The sequence below is a fragment of the Microcebus murinus genome, chromosome 1 (assembly GCF_040939455.1).
Source record: "Microcebus murinus isolate Inina chromosome 1, M.murinus_Inina_mat1.0, whole genome shotgun sequence".
Taxonomy (NCBI): Eukaryota; Metazoa; Chordata; class Mammalia; order Primates; family Cheirogaleidae; genus Microcebus; species Microcebus murinus.
This window is the reverse complement of record NC_134104.1, coordinates 140490940-140515629: the sequence shown is the minus strand read 5'-3', so window position 1 is coordinate 140515629 and position 24690 is coordinate 140490940. Positions and strand designations below refer to the sequence as shown.

The 24690-nt window shown below is 45.2% G+C and overlaps 1 protein-coding gene and 1 pseudogene across 1 annotated transcript in view; one reads left to right on the top strand and one right to left on the bottom strand.

The window, feature by feature from the left end:
• The first annotated feature begins 1663 nt into the window (after nucleotides 1-1663).
• On the top strand, nucleotides 1664-3272 carry LOC105873899 (superoxide dismutase [Cu-Zn] pseudogene; annotated as a pseudogene).
• A 15122-nt stretch (nucleotides 3273-18394) lies between these two features.
• Nucleotides 18395-24690, bottom strand: part of TRIM71 (tripartite motif containing 71) — a 73147-nt gene continuing 66851 nt past the window's right edge. Inside the window, exon 4 of the mRNA XM_012769217.2 lies at nucleotides 18395-19860. Coding sequence (XP_012624671.2) covers nucleotides 18409-19860 — 1452 coding nt within the window. The 3' untranslated portion in view covers nucleotides 18395-18408. The remainder of the gene's footprint in view (nucleotides 19861-24690) is intronic.

The window sequence follows — 24690 nt, the reverse complement described above, 5'->3', positions numbered from 1 at the left end:
ACAACAAATTTTCATAGTAAGTATCATGAAGGATCCCTAAAAGCAAATAGGAGATGCAGCAACTGAGTGAAATATTGACAAATCTATGAATAATATTAAATAAACATTGACTAAAACAAAAATAATAGTATCTAACTTAGAGGGTGAGTAAAAATGAGGTAGAATGAAAGCTGATCAAAAACAGGAAAAATGAGAGAGAGGGTAGTTGAGTGTTGAAGTGTTCTAAGATCATTTGATGGACTTTAAAGTTAATTTTATATGTGTAAAGTTTAAGGGTAAACTCTAAATGGACAGACTGACCCTATCTCTGAAAATAGGAAAAGCACAAATAAAATAATCAAAAATTATAGGGAAAAATTGACAGAATTACAAGGATAAACTTTCAAATGTAGTATCATAATGGTAAAGACTTCTCACAGTAGTGGAGAGATAAATAAATGATAGGATACAGATCTGAATAGTACATATAATCAACTCGATCAACTTGATCTAACAGACACAAGATTGCTCCCTAAAACCATCAATAAGATGATAGTATGCATCCAGATTTGTGAAAACTGACCACATATTTTGGCATAAAAATCTATATCACAAAACTCACTATCTTAGTCTGTTCAGGCTGCTAGAACAAAAATACCATAAGACTGAGTAGCTTATAAACATCGGAAATGCATACATCAGTTCTGGAGGCTGAGAAGTCCAAAGTCAAAGCACCATCAGATCCAGTGTCTGATGATGATGGCCATCTTCTTGCTGTGTCTTTGTATGGCAGAAGGAGAAAAGGAGCTCTCCACGTCTCTTTTAACTCTTTTTTTTTTTTTTTCTTTTTGAGACAGAGTCTCACTCTGACAGCCAGGCTGGAGTGCCCTGGTGTCATCATAGCTCACTGCAACCTCAGACTCCTGGACTCAAGGGATCCTCCCCGCTAAGCCTCCCAAGCCTATGATGATGCCACTATACTGTAGCCTGAGCACCAGAGAAAGACCCAGTCACCAAAAAAAAAAAAAAAAAAAAAAGGATACAATTTAGTGGGTTTTAGTATTTTCACAGAGTGGTACAACGATTATCACAATTTTAGAACATTTTCTTTATAAATGTTTATGCTTAATTTTTTTTTAATATAGTGTCTCATTGTGTCTCCCAGGCTAGAGCACAGTGGCTATTCACAGGCGTGATCGTACCACACCATAGTCTTGAACTCCTGGCGTCAAGCAATCCTCCCACCTCAGCCTCCCAGTAGCTGGGGCTACAGGCATGCACCATGGTGCCCGGCTCTTTAGTTTTATAAGAAACTGACAAACTGTCTTCCAAAAACACTCTATCATTTTATATTCTTACTAGCAATAAATGAGTGTTCCCATCACTCTACATCTTCACCAGCTTTTGGTGTTGTTAGTGTTCTGGATTTTAGTCATTCTTATCAGAATTATATTACTATAGTTATTATATTTATTAGGTTTGTGGTGTATCTCATTGTTATTTTAATTTGAACTTCCCTGATAACATATGACGTTGAATATATTTTCATATGCTCATGCTTATTTGCTCTCTGTATATTTTCTTTGGTGACTGGATGACACAAGGTACCAACTGTCCACTCCAGGACACTAGGAGTCTGTTTTCACCACTCAAGATACCAGTGAATGAGCCCTTGTCAACTGTGATGCAGCCACCAGGGGTCAGTGGTGAGCTGGATCCCCAGTTTGTCCTTACAAGATGCCTCCTGAATGTAAGCGAATTTCAGACCTATGACTGGTGAGACTGTTGTCCCATGAACACCACTCTGTGCGGGACAATACCTTTCCCCACCACAGGGAGGCGCCATCGGCACGCCGGCACCCATCCTCCAAGGCTTTACAATGAGCCAGGCACTCAGTGAGGCCCTTTCCACCCATTATTATACTGAATTCTCACCATGACCCTGCATGGCAGCTATTTAATCCCCAGTTTTAAAGGTGAGGAAACTGAGACTGAGAGGGGAAACAACCCGCCACGATCACTCCACTAGTAAATGGCGATGCCAGGATTTTGCAACCATTGCTGGGCAGGGCCTCTCCTTCCCGCTCTTTCTGATGTGATGTGCTGTGCACCACAATGAATGGCAACACTCCCGCATGCAGCCATTTTTAGGACATTTCCCACATGCTGTATTTTTTTTTTTTTTTTTTAAAGAAAGAGTCTCACTCTGTTGCTGGGGCTAGAGTGCCGTAGAGGCAGCCTAGCTCACAGCAACCTCAAACTCCTGGGCTCAAGCAATCCTTCTGCCTCAGCCTCCCGAGTAGCTGGAACTACAGGCATGCGACACCATGCCCGGCTGATTTTTCTATATATAGTTAGTTGTCCAATTAATTTCTTTCTATTTATAGTAGAGACGGGGTCTCGCTCTTGCTCAGGCTGGTTTCAAACTCCTGACCTCAAGCAATCCACCGCCTCGGCCTCCCAGAGTGCTAGGATTACAGGCGTGAGCCACCGCGCCTGGCCTGTATATATATATATATTTTTTTTTTTTTTTTTTTTTTTTAAGAAAGAGTCTCTGTTGCCCAGGCTAGAGTGAGTGCCGTGGCATCAGCCTAGCTCACAGCAACCTCAAACTCCTGGGCTCAAGCGATCCTCCTGCCTCAGCCTCCCAAGTAGCTGGGACTACAGGCACACACCACAATGCCCTGCTAATTTTTTCTATATATTTTTAGTTGTCCAGATAATTTCTATTTTTAGTAGAGATAGGGTCACACTGTGTGCGTGTTGAAGGGCGGTGGCCCGGTGCAGGGCATAATCAACTTCGAGCAGCAGGAAGGTGGACCAGTGGTGGTAAAGGGAGACATTACAGGATGGACTGAAGGCCAGTACGGATTCAACGTCCATCACTTTGGAGATAATACACCAGTGCAGGTCCACACTTTAATCCTCATTCCAAAAATCATGGTGGGCCAAAGGATCAAGAGAGGCACGTTGGAGACCTGGGCAATGTGACTGCTGGCAAAGATGGTAAGGCCACTGTGTCTATTGAAGATTCTGTGATCTCACTCTCAGGCGAACATTCCATCATTGGCTGCACAATGGTGGTCCATGAAAAACCAGATGACTTGGCGAAAGGTGGAAATGAAGAAAGTACAAAGACGGGAAATGCTGGAAGTCTGTTGGCTTGTGGTGTAATTGGGATCGCCCAATAAACATTCCCAAAGATATGGTCTGAGTCCTAGTAACTCATCTGTTATCTTAGTTGTAGAATGTAACTTGATAAACATTAAACACTGGAATCTTTAAAAAAAAAAGTTCAGCTCAGGCTGGTCTCGAACTCCTGACCTTGAGCGACCCTCCCACCTCGGGCTCCCAGAGTGCCAGGATTACAGGCGTGAGCCACCGCACCTGGCCCACATGTTGTATTGTTTGAACTCAACCGCAGCTCTGTGAGGCAAGGCAGGGCAAAACTTGGTGACTTGCCCAAAGTCTCTTGGTTTGCTCAGAAGATAAGAAATGTGAGCCCAAAGTAGACACAGCTTCGGACGTGCTGAGGAGGCAGCAGGACCTGAATTAGGGGCCTGTGGAGGTTGGGATTTCTGGGCCAGGGCCCACGGGGGTCTCCCCTGAGGGAAGGATGACAAAATGTGGGCAAGAAGAGAGAGAAGCTCCCTGTTGGTTCATTGGAGTCAAAATATAGAAAGGTCAGGAGCACAGGCTGGAATGAGACCCCGCTCTGGACCGCTTGAACCTCTCTGATCTGGGGCAAGTCACTGAGCCTGTGAATTAGAGGCAGAATCTTCTAATTCTCCCACGTCCAGCTCCAGCTGTCTCTAAGCCTTCCAGAGCCTCCCCAACATGTTTTCCCCTCAGGCTTCCTCAGCTTGCGCTCCTCCTATCCCCAGTCTCCCCTCTGGGCCTGTGTCTGGTTTCTCACCCTTTTTTATTTTTCAAAATATTAAGTGGTACAAATGTTTTTGCTACGTGGTGCACTTTTGTCATGTTTGAATCACAGTTGTAAGGGCGCCCATCACCTCCCTAGTGTTCACTGTACCTGTTAGGTGGGTATTTGCCCCCTTCCCCGCCTCCCACATCCCGGGACTGTTCTTGATCCTGCACCCTTGCGTGGCCTCCTTCTTTTCCTATGTTTCTACTTCCTCGCTGTTTTTTTCTGGGAGGCTTTTTGTGATGAAACACTTTCCCAGGAATCCTCATTTCAGGGTCTGCTTCTCGGGAGCCCAGCCCAAATCTGAGAAAGGCTGATGGCGTGTGCTTTACGGGCTTCTGAGGATAAGCGAGTCCAGGAGACAGCTGGCAGAGGGGTGACCCACCCCATGCCGAGCTCAGGGAGTGCCAGCAAAAGGCCACCAGCGCCGCTGTTAGGATGGCCCAGGAATGGGAAGGGGGCCTCAGGGGACACGGTGGAGGGAATGGTAGTGTCTGCTACACATCTTGATGACACGGATAAGGAAACAGACCCCGGCTTTAAGTCTCTTACACAAATCCCCTCAGCTAGCGAGTCACCGTCTGGGGTTCAAGCCCAAGTCTGGAGTGTGGTGACAGAGCCCAGGAGGAAAGGCGCAGCTGGAAGGTGGGGCCAGAGACCAGAGGCAGCAGAGAGACAGGGTCTTGTGATAATGCACACATAGAGGGAGAAGCGTGGTGAGAGTGGAAATAAAGAGGAAGGAGCCAATGATGGGGTCATTTCAGGAGAGATGACATGATCCGGGGAGAGACTGGAAACAGAGAACACAGTGTGTGAGCTCGGTGAGAACAGGGAGTGTTGTTGGTGCTGTTCACTGTGGTATCCCGGAGCATTTAGAACAGTGGCACATAGACACATTCAAGAAGTATTGGTTCTAGAGCAGATGATGCAGAGAGAGAGAAGTGATGGAAGATGAAGCAGAAAGCATAATTAAGCCCAGGGCAGTGGCGCATGCCGGTGGTCCCAGCTACTCCGGAGGCAGAGGCAGGAAGGTCGCTTGAGCTCAGGAGTTGGCGGCTGCAATGGGCTATGATCACACCTGTGAGCAGCCACTGCACTCAAGCCTGGGCAGCAGAACAAGACCCTGTCTCTAAAAAACAAAAAACAAAAGTGTGATTAGTTAAATTTGTATTGCTTACTAAATTCTAAATACCTTACATAGATTTGCTCATTTATTTCTCAAATACCTTGTTTCTCCAAAAATAAGACAGGGTCTTATATTTATTTTTTCCTCCAGAAGACACCCCAGGGCTTATTTTCAGGGGATGTGTTATTTTTTCTAAGTACAGTACAACAATCTACATTTATTCAAATATAGTTAAGTCGTCTTCTTCTGGAACATCATCCTAACTCTCCAAACCCTGAATTCCATCCTGAATTTCTTGTGACTCTATTTCCTTTAGAACCATTGGCCCCGATCTCTCATGTGGAGCAACAGAGCTCTCGTGGGGCAGATGAGAAGGGATGCTCGTCTTCTTTCCCGCTCTGAGACGAAATGCATGGGTTGTGCAGATGCGCTGCATAGCCATGCCCGTCTCTAGGTCTTATTTTTGGGGTGGGGCTTATATTGTGCAAATGCTTAGAAATCCTGCTAGGGCTTATTTTATGGGTAGGTCTTACTTTCAGGGAAACACGGTATGTATTGGGTGTTCATTCCATACTGGAAACTGTTCTAGGCAATGTGAATACAGCAGTGAATGAGCTCAATGAAAGAGGAAGAGGGAAAATATGACAACAACTTGCACCCCTCCTCATAACCCCCCACCCCTTCATATCTTAAAAAAAAAAAAAGAGGGGGGGAAAAGATAGCTTAAGCTAATGATAAATGCTAACACAAAATGAGAAAAAAATATTCAACAAATATTTGAATGCTTATTTGCATGTAGCATGCACTAATGAATAAAGTGAACTAATGAATAAATAAATAAATAAAGCATCTAGTGTGAGAGTGAGACAACGGAGGTACCCCTGGCAGGGGAGCCAGTTGATGGGAGGAGAGAAAATGGTTCACTCTGACAGCATGTTGGGTTTGATGGTGGCAGAGATTTCCTGGATAATTGACAGATAGGAAAATGACCTTTTAGGTCCACAGTCATCTATGTGTGTACACACACACACACTTGACATGATCAAGAATGAAAATAATTAAGGCAGAAAAGAACCCATGAGTAAGGAATGGCTCTTCAAAAATAGAGTGTAGCCAGAGTCTAATGGTGGTGGTGGCTCATGCCTGTAATCCTATCACTCTGGGAGGCTGAGGCAGGCAGATCGCTCAAGGTCAGGAGTTCGAAACCAGCCTGAACAAGAGCAAGATCATGTCTCTACTAAAAATAGAAAGAAATTAATTGGCCAACTAAAAATACACATAGAAAAAATTAGCTGAGGCCGGGCGCGGTGGCTCACGCCTGTAATCCTAGCTCTCTGGGAGGCCGAGACGGGCGGATTGCTCAAGGTCAGGAGTTCGAAACCAGCCTGAGCAAGAGCGAGACCTCGTCTCTACTATAAATAGAAAGAAATTAATTGGCCAACTAATATATATAGAAAAAATTAGCCGGGCATGGTGGCGCATGCCTGTAGTCCCAGCTACTCGGGAGGCTGAGGCAGGAGAATCGCTTGAGCCCAGGAGTTTGAGGTTGCTGTGAGCTAGGCTGACGCCACGGCACTCTAGCCTGGGCAACAAGTGAGACTCTGTCTCAAAAAAAAAGAAAAAAAATTAGCTGGACATGGTGGCTTATGCCTGTAGTCCCAGCTACTCAGAAGGCTGAAGCAGGAGGATCGCTTGAGCCCAGGAGTTTGAGGTTGCTGTGAGCTAGGCTGATGCCATGGCACTCTAGCCCCTGCAACAGAGTGAGACTCTGTCTCAAAAAAAAATAGAGAATGGTACTTGGCCTCTGCCCCAACTGGGCAAACCGCCCACCCACAAAAGGCACACGCCAGGCCATTCCTGTCTCCAGCAGGCCTTCCCATTCCTCGGAGGTGGCTCCTGCCTGTGTCTTGGTCTGTCTTGCTTTGGGAACAATGTCCTGGAGGGAGATCTTTTCAGGGAGGTGACGATGTTGTGTGCAGGGTGTAGCAATGACTGGTGGTGCTGGAATTACAGCAGAGCTTGTTTTTCAGAGATTCTGCTGGAATTGGCTGGGAACCTCGACACGCTGGCACCTGCCCAGCCCTTCCTGCATGAGGGGCGTGAGACAGTGTATTCTGGGTGGATCCTTCACTCCTTCTCTTCTCATTCCCATCACAGACCTTAAGGTTGCGGGCACATTCCTAAGGCGAGTTCCCAAACCTCAAGAGGAGCTCTCTCAGTCCAGATTAGAGACTGTGTTTAAGTCACTACTCCACTCTACCTCATTCTTGTTTTTTTTTTTTTTTTGTTTTTGAGACAGAGTCTCACTTTGTTGCCTAGGCTAGACTGAGTGCCATGGCGTCAGCCTAGCTCACAGCAACCTCAAACTCCTGGCTCAAGCGATCCTCCTGCTTCAGCCTTCTGAGTAGCTGGGACTACAGGCATGCGCCACCATGCCCGGCTAATTTTTTCTCTATATATTAGTTGGCCAATTAATTTCTTTCTATTTATAGTAGAGACAGGGTCTCGCTCTTGCTCAGGCTGGTTTCGAACTCCTGACCTCGAGCAATCCGCCTGCCTCGGCCTCCCAGAGAGCTAGGATTACAGGCGTGAGCCACCGCGCCCGGCCTCTACCCCATTCTTACTAAGGACTCATCCCAGCGCCAGCCCCGCACACATAACCCAGTAACTCATCCGGGAGCAGGTGGTCTATGCTGCTATCGAAATCTCCCCCAAACAATAGGCTCTCTCCCCGCCTAGAACACAGTGTAAAACGTTTAAAATTTTCAGATTAATGCCAGTTAACTCAGCCCAGAGAAAATACTCTGACTTTAGCCTTTTGCAGCAAGAATGGCACATATTACCAGAGGCAGAATTCTAGAGTTTGTCTATGACAGCCATTTTAAAACATGTTGGGAATGCTTGGCCATAAAAGTTGCCAAAATCAGCCTCAATCACTAAAAATCAAAGTTGACATCTTTTGAGAAACGCACAAGGAAATTACTCCACCCAAGAAAACAAAGTTGTTGAGCAACCTGTCCTGACAGGCCCCAAGGGGCTTGGTTGGGCGGAGAGTACATTCGCCTCATGGAACCCACCAGGCAAGTGCAAAAACCCAAACTGGGCATTCACATGTCTCTGTGATTTTTGACTTAAAAAGTCATGTTCAACTTGTCAATGTTGCATAAGATTATCAGCTCCCAAACCCAGTCCCAAACTCCATATGCCTTCTCACAAAAACAATCCTCATTTCTTCCAGCAGAGCCTTTATTCTGGCAGGAGGCTAAGTGTGGAGAACCAGGAGAAAACATTTAAGTCATAACTCTACCTTTGAAAAAAAAAAAAATCAGTCTTCTGGGGAGAGAAAAAATTTCAACACTGAAAATGGTGAGTTAAATGAGAAGACTATAAATTGGTTACTTTTTTTTTTTTTTTTTGGAGAGAGTCTCACTCTGTCACCCCGGCTAGAGTGCAGTGGTGTCAGTGGTGTCATCGTAGCTCACTGCAACCTCAAACTCCTGGGTTCAAGAGATCCTCCCGCCTCAGCCTCTAGAGTAGCTGGGACTATATAGGTGTGCCACCACAACTGGCTAATTTTTTCCATTCTTTGTAGAGATGGGGGTCTCGCTCTTACTCAGGCTGCTCTTTAACTCCTGAGCTCAAGCAATCCTCCTGCCTTGGCCTCCCATAAGTGCTAAGATTACAGGCCTGAGCTACCTCACCCAGCCTGAGATCTTGTCTCTTAAAAAAAAAAAAAACAAAAAAAGAAAACCAAAACCCACCACTGTATTTATTTTGATCACATGTGCCTTCCTGGTTGGCTGGGCACCACTGTGTCCGACTCACTCCCAGATCCATGCTGATCACACTTCCTGCCATTCGAATATTGCCGTGATCATGGGGGAGGGCAGAGATCTGGAAGAGTTCGCCCTGACAATGAAACCAGGCTGTTCCTTGGTATCCATGGGGGATTGGTTCCAGGATGTAGATGTAGAACCCACCAATATGGAGGGCCCACTGTATCTATTGGAAAAAAGCCACGTATACGTGGCCCCACGTGGTTCAAACCCATGTTGTTGGCCAGGCGCAGTGGCTCACGCCTGTAATCCTAGCACTCTGGGAGGCAGAGGCATGCGGATTGCTCCAGGTCAGGAGTTTGAAACCAGCCTGAGCAAGAGCAAGACCCCGTCTCTACTATAAATGGAAAGAAATGAATTGGCCAACTAAAATATATATAGAAAAAATTAGCCGGGCATGGTAGTACATGCCTGTAGTCCCAGCTACTTGGGAGGCTGAGGCAGGAGGATTGCTTGAGCCCAGGAGTTTGAGGTTGCTGTGAGCTAGGCTGACGCCATGGCACTCACTCTAGCCCGGGCAACAGAGTGAGACTCTGTCTCAAAACAAAACAAAACAAAACACAACACAACACCATGTTGTTCAAGGGTCAGCTGTACCTGCTAGTCCAACTAATCGCATGGAGCTCCCAACACAAGGGGGCCAGAAAAGGAAATCAGATCTTTTCACTGAACAGTTTTTAACACAGTCAGATGTATAAATTTTTTGATTTGTTGACTGTACCTTTTCATATTCATATACCATAAAATTCACCCATTTAATTGTGAAGTTCAGTGATTTTTCAGCATCCCCACCAAGTTTTGGAACCACTATGTCGCTCCTAATGTCACCTTACCTCACCGCCCCTGGCAAACACAGACTCACCTGTCTCTACATATTTGCCTATTCCGACATTTCTTGTATGTGAATCGGACCGTGTCTGGCTTCTTTCACACTGTTAAGGTTCATCCATGTCATAACGCATGCCAACATTTGATTCCTTTTTATGGCTGAATAGTCCACTGTAAGGATACTTCCCCTTGTTTGTCATCAGTTGAGTGACATTTGGGTTGTTTCCACTTTTTGGTGATTATAAATGTAAGTAATGTTGCTCTGAACATCCATATACTGGTTCCAGCGTGGGGAGGTCTTCTTTTGGATGTCTAAGTGGCACTGCTGGTCCTATGTTTAACACTATGATGAACCGTCAAATTGTGTTCAACAAGTGTTTCTACCATTTCACAATCCCACCAGCAATGCACGAGGGTTCCAATGTCTACACACCCTTGCCAATACTAGCTATTGTATTTTGTATTATGGCTGTTAACTTTAAAGAAGGGCAGGCCAGTGGCCTGGTACAGAGTCTAGTCATCCTTAGAAAGTTTGACCCCTTTCTAAGCTCACCTCACCCTGTTGGAGTCGGCTGCAGGAACCAGGGGGTGATGAGAAGGTCTGGATTTTTTCTGTAGCTTTCCTTCCCCGCACTTCTCTCAGATATGGGTCCTACCTCATCTTACCAGGATCTCCTGGGGCTTTTTTTTTTTTTTGAGACAGAGTCTCGCTTTGTTGCCCAGGTTAGAGTGAGTGCCGTGGCGTCAGCCTAGCTCACAGCAACCTCAAACTCCTGGACTCAAGAGATCCTGCTGCCTCAGCCTCCCGAGTAGCTGGGACTACAGGCATGCGCCATCATGCCCGGCTAATATTTTCTCTATATATTAGTTGGCCAATTAATTTCTTTCTATTTATAGTAGAGACGGGGTCTCACTCTTCCTCAGGCTGGTTTCGAACTCCTGACCTTGAGCAATCCACTGCCTCGGCCTCCCAGAGAGCTAGGATTACAGGCGTGAGCCACAGTGCCTGGCCTCTCCTGGGGCTTTTTACAGAGAATAAAGCAAAAAAGAATTCTTTCCTTAAAAAAAAAAAAAAAAAGAAAAAAAGAAAAAAGAAAAAGGAAGGAAAGAAAAGCATACCCATCTAACTTTTATACCCAACAAAAAGTCTCCCATTGTGCCCAACTAGGGGAAAAAGGGAAATGAGGTGAGGGGACTGGGAAAAGTGGAGCATGGGAGGGGGGGAAGAATGGAGTAAGGACTTAGTCCGTTAAGTTACACTCTTATGAGTCTTATGGAAAACTTCTACTCGGGATGGATGTGCTTCATTCTGAAGCTGAAGGTACCAACGGGGCAAGCACCATCCTAAGTGCTCGGTGCCAACATGGGCTTAAGTGAAGGAAAGAAGAGAAGAGTCCCCATGTCAGGCACTGACGCTCTGCACTTTAAAAGCATGGGTAGAAGACCTACCACCATAAGAACTTTTGTAAATTCTTATCACTACAGGAAAGGGACACCAGGCAGGAAAAAACGTTAGGAAAACATTGGAAACCAGTGTGCTGACTGTCTAAGGTTTGCCACTCTCCATTCAAAGGTCAAACCCCTGAGGCTGGGTGATTAGGCAGAAGAAAACAGGTGAGCAAAGCCAGGGAAAGTTTAACTCTAATGAAAAATGATGAAGTCTTGAGATAAGTTCTGACCACGCTGGACAGCCTTTATCCAACTAGCCATCTGTGGCTCTCCTCCACCCCAAAGCAGCCAGGTGGGCCAGTTGCTCACTGGGGACACTGTCTAGACCCCAAACAGTTCCTGGGTCCCCCCCAACCCAGGCAGAGGTTGTGAGGCCAACACCTGCCAGGACAGGGAGGGGTGCAGGGCAGTGGCAGCTGGGAAATCATGCACTTCATGCTCTTCAGTTCCTTGGGAGAAGGGGGCGCCTGGGGCTTACAGATCTGAAACCTCCCCAAGAAGCCAGAAGTCCAGATTTTGAAACTTCTAGGCTGGCCGGGCACGGTGGCTCACACCTGTAATCCTAGCACTCTGGGAGGCCGAGGCGGGCGGATTGCTTGAGGTCAGGAGTTCAAAACCAGCCTGAGCAAGAGCGAGACCCTGTCCCTACTATAAATAAAAAGAAATTAATTGGCCAACTAATACATATAGAAAAAAAAAATTAGCCGGGCATGGTGGTACATGCCTGTAGTCCCAGCTACTCGGGAGGCTGAGGCAGCAGGATCGCTTGAGCCCAGGAGTTTGAGGTTGCTGTGAGCTAGGCTGATGCCACGGCACTTACTCTAGCCTGGGCAACAAAGTGAGACTTTGTCTCAAAAAAAACAACAAAAAACAAAACAAAAAAAACACTTCTAGGCTCTTTAACACTTGTTTTAAAATGCTGTCGTTCACCTTTTGAAACTGCCACATGGGCCCAAATTTGGCCCACGAGCCAAAGTGCACCCCCAGGCTGTCTACACCATAGACTCCCTTTTCAAACCCAATGCACACACCCTTACTTATTTTGGGTTAAAGGATTACACAGACACACTGTATCCATGGAAAAAAACCCTCTTGTTTATTTGATTAAACAAAAATAAAATAAGCTGCATAGGAACAATTTTAAAGTCCAAAGAGACACCAACTTTGTTTTAAGGCTGTAGTAGCTGATACAGCATCTCCTTGCTACCTTCTCCAGCCTTCTCTGTGGACCACAGCGATACATTCAGAAGCCTGTTAGCTAACACAGGAGTTTTTGAACACTTTTCCATTGGTTCTTCACCTGCTCATTGCCTGTCATGCCTGTGGCCCGCAATATTAACATTTAAGATTTAAAAGTGAAAGCCAAAAGACAAGAGAGAAAACAAAAACAAAAACCCACTTTTGCCTAAAGGTTTGGGGGAAAATCTTCATTTCCCCACCCATCCACTGAATTGATGGGATTCACACTACCATGGCAATGCCCATTTAGAAAGTGGCAAGAGGCAGTCATAGCACCCCAAATGGGCTGCAGCATGGTTCCTGCAGCCAGGAGAGTTATTCTGGTAGTGCACATTCCTTATATCATTTCTACCTTGGACAAATAAAACTAAGAGGTTTAACTTAGTCATTTTAACATAAGGCAACATGCTCACATTAACTCCCCCAATTCTGCATTTACTTTTCTTAAAAAAAAAAGAAAAAAAAAAAGGACTCAACGGAGTCAATATTCTACAGTTAAAAATTAAATCATTTTGCTGACCAGGCATGAGAGCTAATGGACAGTATCAAGCAAGATTCATAAAAAAATACTAACAACCCTCCCACCCACCCAAATATACCTAACATGCTAGTTAAAACCAACATCCCTTCCCCACCCACCCTCACCTGCATTGATTTTAGGAGAAAAGAAAGAGAGAAATCTTACCACCTTAAAAACAAGAAAACCCCGGAAACGTGAAAAATTTTTCTCTGAAGAAAGACAACTACACAGACTGCTAGAAACGTAAACGACTATTACAGAGCTGGTTATTTAAAGAAAGTAAACACTTTGCTACACACGTCAACATTCAGTCAGTGTGCTCTGAGATAGAGCCTTAAGAAAAAATACTACCTGAGCTTGTAAGTTAATACAATCATTAAAAGGAGGTCTAAGACCATGTGGATACACAAAACTTTTAGAACCATTATTGGTTAAATGATGATGGAAAACATCCCACCAGGCTGGCTATGTTCACCCGTAAGATCAGTTTTAAAAATAGACAATCACTGAGGTATTTCTTCACCATGACATTTTTAAACCCAAATCACAATAAACTAACAGTGGTCTTAGGACCCTCCTCTCTTCCAACCAAACCAAAAATTAACTAGGGTAGAGGGGTGGGAGATTAGTACAGTATATCTTGGTAATGTGCTTCTCAACTTTATCAAGTATTTAACGAACAAGGAAAAAAAAAAAAACAAAACCCGTCAACATGTTACCTTTGGTAGAAAAGAAAATTAAAACACAAAACAAAAGAGCAACACATACTCCACCAAGTCACTGCTCAGTAAAAACAGTGATTGTTGCAACATCATGGTGGGGAAAAAATCCTGCTGAGTCCAAAAGGCTATAAATACAATCATGAAGTCAAAAGGATTCTCATTCCCTTCAAAAATTTGAGGTTTCCAACAACTTGACCCTTGGGATGGCTCTTAAAACGATATTATTCGCAGACATTCAAAATACAGATAAAATATTTTTCTCTTGAAGAGAAAAAAAAAGAGACCTAAAGGTCTTTATTTGTAAGCAAATCCTCCAATAGGTCAGATTAACCAGTAGTTTCCTAATACTGAACAACAATGGCATGCATCATTCTTTTTTTTTTTAAGGGGGGAAAGCCAGACTGGTAAGAACGACTAGAATTTATGACTGCATTTGCCTGATGTTTCTCTTTTGAGGTCCATCAAACATTCCTCATGGGAGAAATCAGTTCTAGATTTATGATAACATTTCTTCTAGAGGTAGCTTCCTGCTCCCACCCACTCCCCACTGGATTAATACTATACGTTTCGATACCTGTCAGATGCTAACACGAGGTAGATGACTTTTCGCCAAAAGTGAGGTAGAAACTCAACAGAAGCAGCCAGTGTGGTGTGCAGCACTATGAGTCCCGTGCCCCTGGCCTGCAGGAGGCCAGAGAAAAGCCACAGAGCTCGGGCGACACCCGCTCTATGATACTATCACCTGTGAGTACAAGAGTTTGACTTTTATACAGCCCCAGACTGTTGGAAACTCATTAAGAGTTGATGTTTTAAATATACCTTAAATATACCCTAAATACTTTTTGGCACCATTGGATTTAAAAAACAAAACAAAACAAAACAAAAAAAAAAACAAGCCTAAAACTTTGGCATTATCTTTCACTATCTACCAGAACACAGCAATCTTAGAACCTTCCAGAGAGGAAGACAACACATGTACAAACAGTATGCTGCTGCTTCAAGCCTAAAAGACTTTCCTCCCTCAAATAATTAAGCTTTGGCTTAACTAGAGTAAATCGGACTGAGCCAATCTCAAATCATTTCTCTTATGACTCCAACACAAAGTGCCTTGCTTCTGGCAACTCTTTTGGCCCGCCACATAATTTAGATTCTCTGTCTGTGGTACCCTTGTCGTGTGTTTCCCCAAGTGAAGTTAGACTTAAGAGGGTGTTCGGCGCAGGCCACTGGGCTCCAGTCAACTCAAGTGCCACCTGCCAGCCACAAACAGAGCACAGGTTCCGAGACGGGACTGATTCTCGTGACCAAAAATAACACTTTTGAAATGTTAAGTCAGTGTCGACCAAAAGTGGTTTTCATTACCTATTAGGGTTATTTAGATTTCCTTTAAGCATACCAATACCCAAACCTACACATGCAAATCCAATGGGCATCTCCAAACATAAACTGACCTCACATGCTACCCCACGCCGTCCTTGCCACCTGACCACATCAGACCCCCACAGGGAAGGGACTGTTGTCTAATTATCACATTTACTCCCTAGTAACATTTTATTCTCCTCCCTCACAATACACCCAGGACCTTTCTCACCACGTTGAAGACGCCCCTCTTTGACCCAATTTCTAGCTACACCACAGGATCGCCTCACAGTGGGCAGGAGATGTGCATTCAAAGACATGTACTTCTCAAGCTAGAGAGCACCGAATGTTGGCTTTTATCATCTTTCTCTGATTTTGGAACACTCCGCATCATACAGTGACACTCTCCAAAGTGCTTCGCACCAATCCCTATGGGTCAGGAGTCAATCGTGGGCAGCCACAGATGGCCAATGTTTTAAAAACAAAAGCTTCCCAAATGTGACCGTGTTTCTCAAAGGCCAGGCACGCACCGCTCTGGGTGCAGAAGGCAATGAGACGCCCCACCATTGAGCACACAGAGAAGCATCTCCCAATTACACACTCATTTCTGGGGATGACTCGATTTGCTCTAAGCCTGCAAAAGACCTAATAATTTCAGCCGTGGAGTGGAAGCCCTGGCTTTGCAACCAAATCCACGGTAAAATGTCAAATAAGTAGCTTTATGGTTACTGCTACTCACCAAAAACACTTCTCAAAATATCACTACACATGAGCAAATTGGGAAGGAAAGAGAAGAGTGAAGATCATTATGAAAATGGAGAATATTTTTTTTAAAAAGGCAGTGACTAACTGAAATAATTTATCCCAGACACAATCATGACCTACGGTTTCTGAGAACATTTTTTTATCAAGATCCATTTCCTCGATAAAAAATTTTTCAAGCATCTAAAACCAGCTGTCTTTGGTATTTAAAGGGTGATTTGTTGGGCAGGTGGGGAGAGGGGAGGAAGATCAGCACCAAGTTCCTCCAAAATAAAAAACAATAAAAATGTTTAATTATATTAACTCTTTACCAAAGGCCTTAACAGCAAAAAGGCAACTGAATAGGCATTGGGGAAGGATTCACTATTAAATTCTTCAATAAAAGAAAAGGAGCTTCCATCAAGTAAGATTTCTTAAATGCTTTCCCACCCTATAATAATCTAGCAGGTGAGAGAGAGAGAGCAGTTTGAAGCTACTTTTTTGGATCTTTTACTATACACAGTTCTCCTTTGTGAGACGAAAAAATTTTCCCCCGTTTTGGTCACATAGAAACCCTAGAACTAAAGCAATAGGAAGAGACAGGGCAGCTTGATAGTAGTAAATTAAATGTCCAAAAGAGGTAGATGGGAAAAGCAATTTGATTGACTTGTCACATTGTCCTCGTCATCTCCTTTTCTATTGGGATGACAAAAGCAAATTGCTCTATTCGTCTATTTATTCTGTTCATTTAAAACTACAACCATTTTTGCAACGGAACCTCGTCTTAAATACAGGAGCAGAAATTGATCCATTAATCTTTCTGATTAAACAAGAGGTCTCCCCTGTAAACCATCAACGGTTGAGAGCACTTCTTTTCCCTGAGGAGCCTTACTCTGGAATTTGGTTCCTATTTAAGTATCTGGGGAAACGCGGGAACGCATGCGGGTTCAGACCAACAGGACACCAGCTACACCTGCTTCCAACGCGGAAGGCAGACAGTGCCCAGAAGCACAGAGTTTTGTACCCAAGTCCAGCTTATAACTAATCAATCATGTAAAGTGACATAGATTCCACCCTACGGTTCTGCAGTGGGAGCCTTGCTTAAATTTTCATTCTTTGGTACCGAGTTACAGGTTTAAGAAGATATCGCAACCTACATTTCAGGCTGGGGCAATTTGTTACATTCAAAGGCCTTGGGCGGGAAATTCGTTCACGTTAACCAGGAGGCCGTACAAGCGTGACACGGGTGCAAAAGTGACCCGAGCAGAGAGGTGTGGGAATGGGCTGTTCTTCTCTTAATTTGCCGTTCAAACGTTCTGTTTCCCTGAACTTCCAAAGCAGGAAAGAAATTGTGCTTGTAAAATAAAAGTTTATTCCTTTATCTACTCTTCTTAGGAAAAGAAACCCCTAAGCTCTACAAAACATCACTCAGTCTTGCGTCAGGGACTGACCCGGCCCCCTCCTGCAGGGTCCCTAGTTGGAGGGCGCCTTGCTTTGTCCGTGTGCTCTTTACTCACGCCCTCAGCACGCACGTGTCCACCCACACGCACGTCCTCATGTCAGCCCATGTCTGAAAACCCTTTCCCTCTGAGAATGAGGCTAATTTTCTTCTCTCTTCCATTTTAACTCTATAACCAACAGCAAAGTAAGAATACTTAAAAATGTTTGAGAATACTTTTCCATCAAAAATCCTGAGCTAGCTACATCTATTTCTTTTTTAGAAACCAAAGTGTGAAAATAAAAGGTATCTTTGGGAGGCGGTAAAGTCGTTTTTTAGCCTTACTGCTTGGGTGCAAGATGGCTTTGAAACAAACACATACACACACCCCCACCACTCCCTTCAAAGAAACGAAGATTATATGCCCTAAAATACGAATGGTCTGCTTTTCTTGGCTAGCAAGCCACAGCCACAACTTCTAGGATTCAGAAAAGATGCCGAAGAGGATGTTAAACACACTGAGGTATATAAAAGAACAGAGGGAAATCCTCTGTTGCAGCATTTAAAAAAAAGAAAGAAAGAAAAAGAAAAGAAAAAAGTTTTCCCAAAAAGATCCAAACAATACAACACAATCTAACCCCACATAAACACAGTATTCTCCAGAACACAGGTACTCTATAATTATGAATTTTAAATCTTATTTTTTCCATGTTTTATAGTTTTTTTGGTTTTTTACTTAGTAGTTTTTGTGTTTCCTTGGCTCAAGCTACAGAATATACTCCACCACACGCGTCCAGTGCCCTCCCAGCCGTGAAGATGCCAGGCTTGTGCATACCGTGCCCCACGCGGGGAAGAGGGAGACGTGAACTCCACCACCAGGAGGAGGAAGAGGAAGAGGGGAAGGAAGAGGAGGAGGAGGAGGAGAAGAGGGCCTGCTGGAGAAGGAAATGTAAAAAGATTTATGAGGTAGATAGAAATCATCACTTCACAGGCTCAATCCCTGCAGAAAAGATAAGTACATTCATCTGTAAAAAAATAAAGATGAGGTAGGACTTAAGCAATGTTGTACGTTTCTTGTTCTCTTTAAAAAAAAAAAAAAGAAATTTCCCTGAGACTGTTTCTTCTTTGAAATTCAAACACAGAGAGAGACGAGAGAGAAAGAGAGAGAGAGAGAGAGAGAGAGACAGAGAGAGAGAGAGAGAGACACGCACACATGCACACCCCAAACACAGAAATCTAGAAAATGCGATTAGAAGACGAGGATTCGATTGTTGCCAAAGTCCACCACGACGATCATCCCGTCGGGGGTGACGGCGATGCCGGAGGGGCGGTCCATCTGCCCGAAGCCGCTGCCCTGGGCGCCGAACTTGCACAGGAAGCTGCCGTTGGACTCGAACATCTGCACCCGGTGGTTCCTGGAATCGGCCACGATGATGCGCCCTTCCTGGTCCACGGCCACGCCCTGCGGGCGCAAGAACTGGCCGTTGCCGGTGCCCTCGGAGCCCAGGAAGCGCGCCGACTGGCAGTCGGGGTGGATGACCAGGAGCCGGTGGTTGTTGAAGTCGGTGACCACCAGGTGGCCCTCGTGGTTGAAGGCCACACCCCGGGGGGAGTCAAAGTGCTTCCAGAGAGCCCCCTCGAAGCCGTACTTATTCAGGAAGACCCCGTCCGGCCCAAACAGCTGGATCCGGTGGTTCCGCGTGTCCGAGACCAGGATCTTGCCCTCGGGATTCACCGCCACATCCCACGGGTAGTTGAACTGCCCGTTCTTGGTTCCCTTCTCGCCGAACTTGAGGAGGAACTGGCCCTCGAAGGTGAAGATCTGGATGCGATGATTGTCCTTGTCGGCCACCACGATCCTGCGCGAGGCGTCGCAGGCCACCCCGGCCGGCCGGTCGAACTGCCCGGGCCGGGAGCCCAGCGTGCCGAACTTGTGGTGGAAGGCGCCGCAGGGCTTGAACACCTGGATGCGGTTGTTGCTGCGGTCGGCCACCACGATGTAGCCCTCCTTGTCCACGCTCACGCCCCAGGGGCGGCAGAGCTTGCCGTCACTGTCGCCCTCGCTGCCAAAGCTCAGGCCCGGCAGCCCGATGCCCACGTAGCTGCGGCCCGACTTGACCACCACCTTGAAGGGGCTGTTCTCGATGTGCTGGTTGCACAGTGTCACCGACACCAGGTGCTCGCCCTCCAGCTGGGGCCGGTAGCTCACCACGTAAGTACCGTTCTGCTGGTCGCTCACCTCTGCACCAAACAGGTTGCCGTCGGGGCCCAGGACCACGGCTGACATTAGGTCGCCCCCCGAGAGGCGGGGCTCACCGTCGTGGTCGTAGCCGATGACAGTGAAAGAGGCCACCTTGCCCTGGAGGGCCCGCTTGAGGCCATCGCCTGTGGCCTTGGTGAGCGGTGCGAAGGCCCCACTACTGACGAAGCCAAAGGACTTAATGGCGAGGTACAGGGCCTGGTCCGGGGGTGTGAACATGACTCGGTCATCTTCCTGGGGCTGCAGGAGACTCCGCACGGTCTTCAGCTCCTGCACCTGGGCCAGCATCCGGTCTCGGGCCAGCAGGATGTCCAGCGCCCTGCCCTCCTCCAGGACCTGCTGGACGGCGCTGATGGTGCTCTCGAGCTTGTTGAGGTTTTGCCGCAGCTTCTCTACCTGCAGGTACAGGGACTTGGCTTTCACCTGGCGGATCTTCTCTACCTGGAGGGAAGGTGAGAGGGGAGACAGAGACATAGAAGCTTAGAGCCAAGCACAGAGAACAACTCACGTAACCCCCAACTATGCATGAAGAAGCCTCAGACAAACCCATATTGAGCGACATTCTAGAAGATACAACTGGCCGGCATTCTTCAACAATGGCAGAATCAGAAAAGCCGAGGAACTGTTCTGGGTTATGGAAGATGACTACTAAAGAGACAACGATAACTAAATGCAGAGGGTGATCCTGGATTGTATCCTGCACTGGGGGGAAACGGCCATTAAGATCACACTGGTGGGACAATTACTGAAGCTTGATTATGGACCAAGGATTAGATACCAGTGTTACATCAAGATTAACTTCCTGCCGGGCGTGGTGGCTCAGGCCTGTAATCCTAGCACTCTGGGAGGCCGAGGTAGGCAGATTGCTCGAGGTCAGGAGTTCAAAACCAGTCTGAGTGAGAATCCCATCTCTACTATAAATAGAAAGAAATTAATTGGCCAACTAAAATATATAGAAAAAATTAGCCGGGCATGGTGGCACATGCCTGTAGTCCCAGCTACTCGGGAGGCTGAGGCAGGAGGATCGCTTGAGCCCAGGATTTTGAGGTTGCTGTGAGCTAGGCTGACGCCATGGCACTCACTCTAGCCTGGGCAACAAAGTGAGACTCTGTCTCAAAAAAAAAAAAAAAAAAAAAAAAAAAGATAAATTTCCTCATTTTGATAATTGTACTATGATTATGTAAGAGAAAGGCATAAAGGTGTTGTGTCTCCAACACACCTACTATCAAATCACATACATATATATGTTATGTATACCCACATATACATATAGAGAACAGTAAAGCAAACAAGGTAAAATATAAATAATTAATGTATCTGGATAAAGGACATGGAGTTATGATTATTGTGGCAATTTTTCTATAAGTTACAAATTAAAGAAAAATAAAACTTAAAAAAGGCCATGCAGCTGGTGCACACCTTGTAGTTCCAGCTACTCAGGAGGCTGAAGCAGGAGGATCGCTTGAACCCAGGAGTTCAAGGCTGTAGTACACTACAGCTATAATCACACCTGTGAATAGCCACTGTACTACTCTAGCCTGGTCTCTAAACAATAGCCATCTGACAAATATTCATCAAGCACCTACTCTGAGCCAGGGATTGGAAGTACTGCAGTGACCAGAAGAAGATTATGGTCCTGGGGACCGGGTACATGACTCACACCTGTAATCACAGCACTTTGGGAGGCAAAGGTGGGAGGATTGCTTGAGCCCAGGAGTTTGAGACCAGCCCAGCAACACAGTGAGACCCTGTCTCCACAAAAAATTTAAAAATTGCCCAGCTATGCTGATGGCCACCTATATATAGTCCCAGCTACTTGGGAGGTTGGGGCAAGAGGATTGTTTGAGCCAAGCAATTGGAGGTTGCAGTGAGCTATGATGACAACACTGCACTCTAGCCTGCACGACAGAGCCAGATCCAGTCAAAAGAAAATATGGCCCTTGCCATCATGGAGTTGTATTTTAGGAAAGCAGATTATCCTGAAGCAAGCAAGCAAAGAACTAAGATAACTTCAGACAGTGCTGTTAAAAAAAAGTAGAAACACAATGTGAAAGACAGGGACTAGAGAGACCTGGCTGAGACACAGAGTGGTCAGGGACAGTTTCTTACACCAGTTCAGACCTAAAGGTTGAGACCAGCAAAAGGCTTAAAAGGAGAGCTACCCAAGCAAAGGAAACAGAAAACACAAAGATCCTAACTGGGGCATTTGACTGGTATTTCAAAAAAGAGGGTGGGGAGCAGTGACATGTTCTTAAACAATTAATTTTGTGGACATGTAATGGAAGGAGACAAATAAGGACACACAGAGACCACAGATCACTCAGGTGTGTGTAGGGGGGGTCGTGGCTTAGCCAAAAACATGCCTGGAAAGGTGGGGAGAAAGGTGGCAGACCGGATACTAGTGGCAGAACCAACAGACCTCCCAATGGATGAGAAGGCTAGCCTGGTACCCTCAAAAGACTGAATTTTAAGTTTTTTTCCCCCATTTTTAATCATGAGTACATAATGGTTGTATATATTAATATTAAAAGACTGAATGTTGATTTCAGCTATATATGGAGTCTGAAACCTCTTCGAAGATTCTCTCTCTCTCTCTCTCTCTCTCTCACACACACACACACACACACACACACACACACACAGAAAGATTGTGTGGAGAATGTAAGGAGATTTCATGAGAGGCCTAATTCATGATCACAAAAAACCTCATTCCCATAGTTTTTTCTTTACTTCTATATTTTAAGAATAGATTTTAGAAACTCATCTGAGAACCTGAAAAGCCCCATACCCCAAATTTGAAGTTATCTAGTTTTGGCCAACAATTTGCCTGTATTTTTTTTCCGAAGGAACCATCAAAAACGTAAAATGTTATAATATATGAACATGAATTCTGACCTGCGAAAATAATTCCTGTTTCTGGTGTTTTCCAGTCACATTGTTTAGAAATATGCAATTTTGTCTGACCAATAAAACACTAATTTCTCCATCCTTTAAAATTTAGTCTACTAATTACATCAAGCTAAAAAGCTTCTGCACAGCAAAGAAAACAATCAACAAAGTTAAGAGACAACCCACAGGATGGAAGAAAATATTTACAAACTAATCATCTCACATAGGCTTAATAGCCAGAACATATAAGGAGCTCAAACAACTCAACAGCAAAAAAACCCACCACAGGCCGGGCATGGTGGCTCACGCCTGTAATCCTAGCACTCTGGGAAGCCGAGGCGACTGGATTGCTCAAGGTCAGGAGTTCGAGACCAGCCTGAGCAAGAGCGAGAGCCCGCCTCTACTAAAAAATAGAAAGAAATTAATTGACCAAAATATACAGATACAAAAAATTAGCCAGGCATGGTGGTGCGTGCCTGTAGTCCCAGCTACTCAGGAGGCTGAGGCAGTAGGATCACTTGAGCCTAGGAGATTGAGGTTGCTGTGAGCTAGGCTGACACCACAGCACTTACTCTAGCCTGGGCAACAAAGTGAGACTCTGTCTCAAAAAAAAAAAAAAAAAAAAAAAAAAAAAATTATTATTTTTTTAAAAAGTGCAAAAGATCTGAAGAGGAGACATTTCTCAAAAGAAGACACACAACACTCCCATGTTCACTGCAGCACTATTCACAATAGCCAAATTATAGAATCAACCTAAGTGCCCATCAATTGAAGAAACCAGCCTAGCAAGAGCGAGACCCCATCTCTACTATAAATAGAAATGAATTAATTGGCCAACTAATATATATAGAAAAAATTAGCTGGGCATGGTGGCGCATGCCTGTAGTCCCAGCTACTCGGGAGGCTGAAGCAGTAGGATCACTTGAGCCCAGGAGTTTGAGGTTGCTGTGAGCTAGGCTGATGCCACGGCACTCACTCTAGCCTGGGCAACAAAGTGAGACTGTGTCTCAAAAAAAAAAAAAAAAAAAGATGGTAAATTATATATGTATATTTCACCTTAATAAAAAAAGTTTTAAATACAAAAATAAATATAAGTCCCCTAATCCTAAGTAAGTTTCCCCTGTGAAAAAAGTTAAGTTACCCAATTCACCCAAAACCATGAAGTTCACACTGTCTTGCAGGAGACCATGGCTTCTGAGTGCTCTACAGATCTGAGTGCTCCATAGATAAGGGGGCACAGCTGGGAGGCCTGGATCTTAACCCGACTGCCCTTGCTGGGGGTGGGGCAGTGCCGTGATTTTGACCCATTCATGCTTTTTCATCTGTTCACTCTAGAACCAGGATGTGTGTACAGAGGGGCCCAGGTGGGGGCAGCTAAAAGCAGCTTTGTCCTTTTGGCCCAAACCTCCGCCTTTGGTTCTGACCCGAGATAGGCAGCTGCAGCTAACACCATTAAGTAGCCAAGTCCAGTGGAAATTTATAAGGCCTAAGAATGACGAGGTGCATCTAGATATATAAAACTGTGTTGCCTTAATCCTTGCACTAGTGTGTTTTCATGTTCAATAACTAGAGAGGCAAGAAGACAAACATTCAACAAAGAGATGCCCAAAAAGACAAGCGGGAGGGCTTTGCTGGGAAGGAGCAGAAAAATCAGTAATTAGTCCAAGAGATGGGGACTCACACAGGATTTGGGGCACAGTTCCATAGCAAAAAGTCTAAGACTGAGTGAGGTGTATCTACAGAATAAGCAAGGTTATTTGGAATGATCTGAGAATGAGCTTTTTAAGCAAGTACGAACAGTTTATTACACGAGGAAGACATTGACTCCTCTTCCAAACATGCTTTTTATGAGAGTGAAAACTATTTCTTCTGAAAGAACTGCCTTCAGAGAGGGGACAGTGAGTTGGCCTCACAGGAGGGAGGGTAACTAAGGTGAGAGCTGCAGAAATTCCCCCCGCACAAAGGCCTTTTTCATCAGGAAATCCAGAAGAGTCTGTGGCGGAGCTAACTACAAAGCTCTCAGGTTGCAAGAAGTGGGCCCCTTCGGTTATAATTAACATCCGTGGGTGGCATAACACTGGCAGACCCGCGGGAACATCCGAGTGTCTGAGGACTATGTCATGACCACAAAGGTACTCCGCAAATATGTGCTGAATTAAATCTTTGGACTAACCACCTCCAAAACTCTTCTAATCAAAAAGCGATTCACAGCCGGGCGCGGTGGCTCACACCTGTAACCCTAGCACTCTGGGAGGCCGAGGCGGGAGGATCGCTCAAGGTCAGGAGTTTGAAACCAGCCTGAGCAAGAGCGAGACCCCCGTCTCTACTATAAATAGAAAGACATTAATTGGCCAACTAATATATATAGAGAAAAAATTAGCC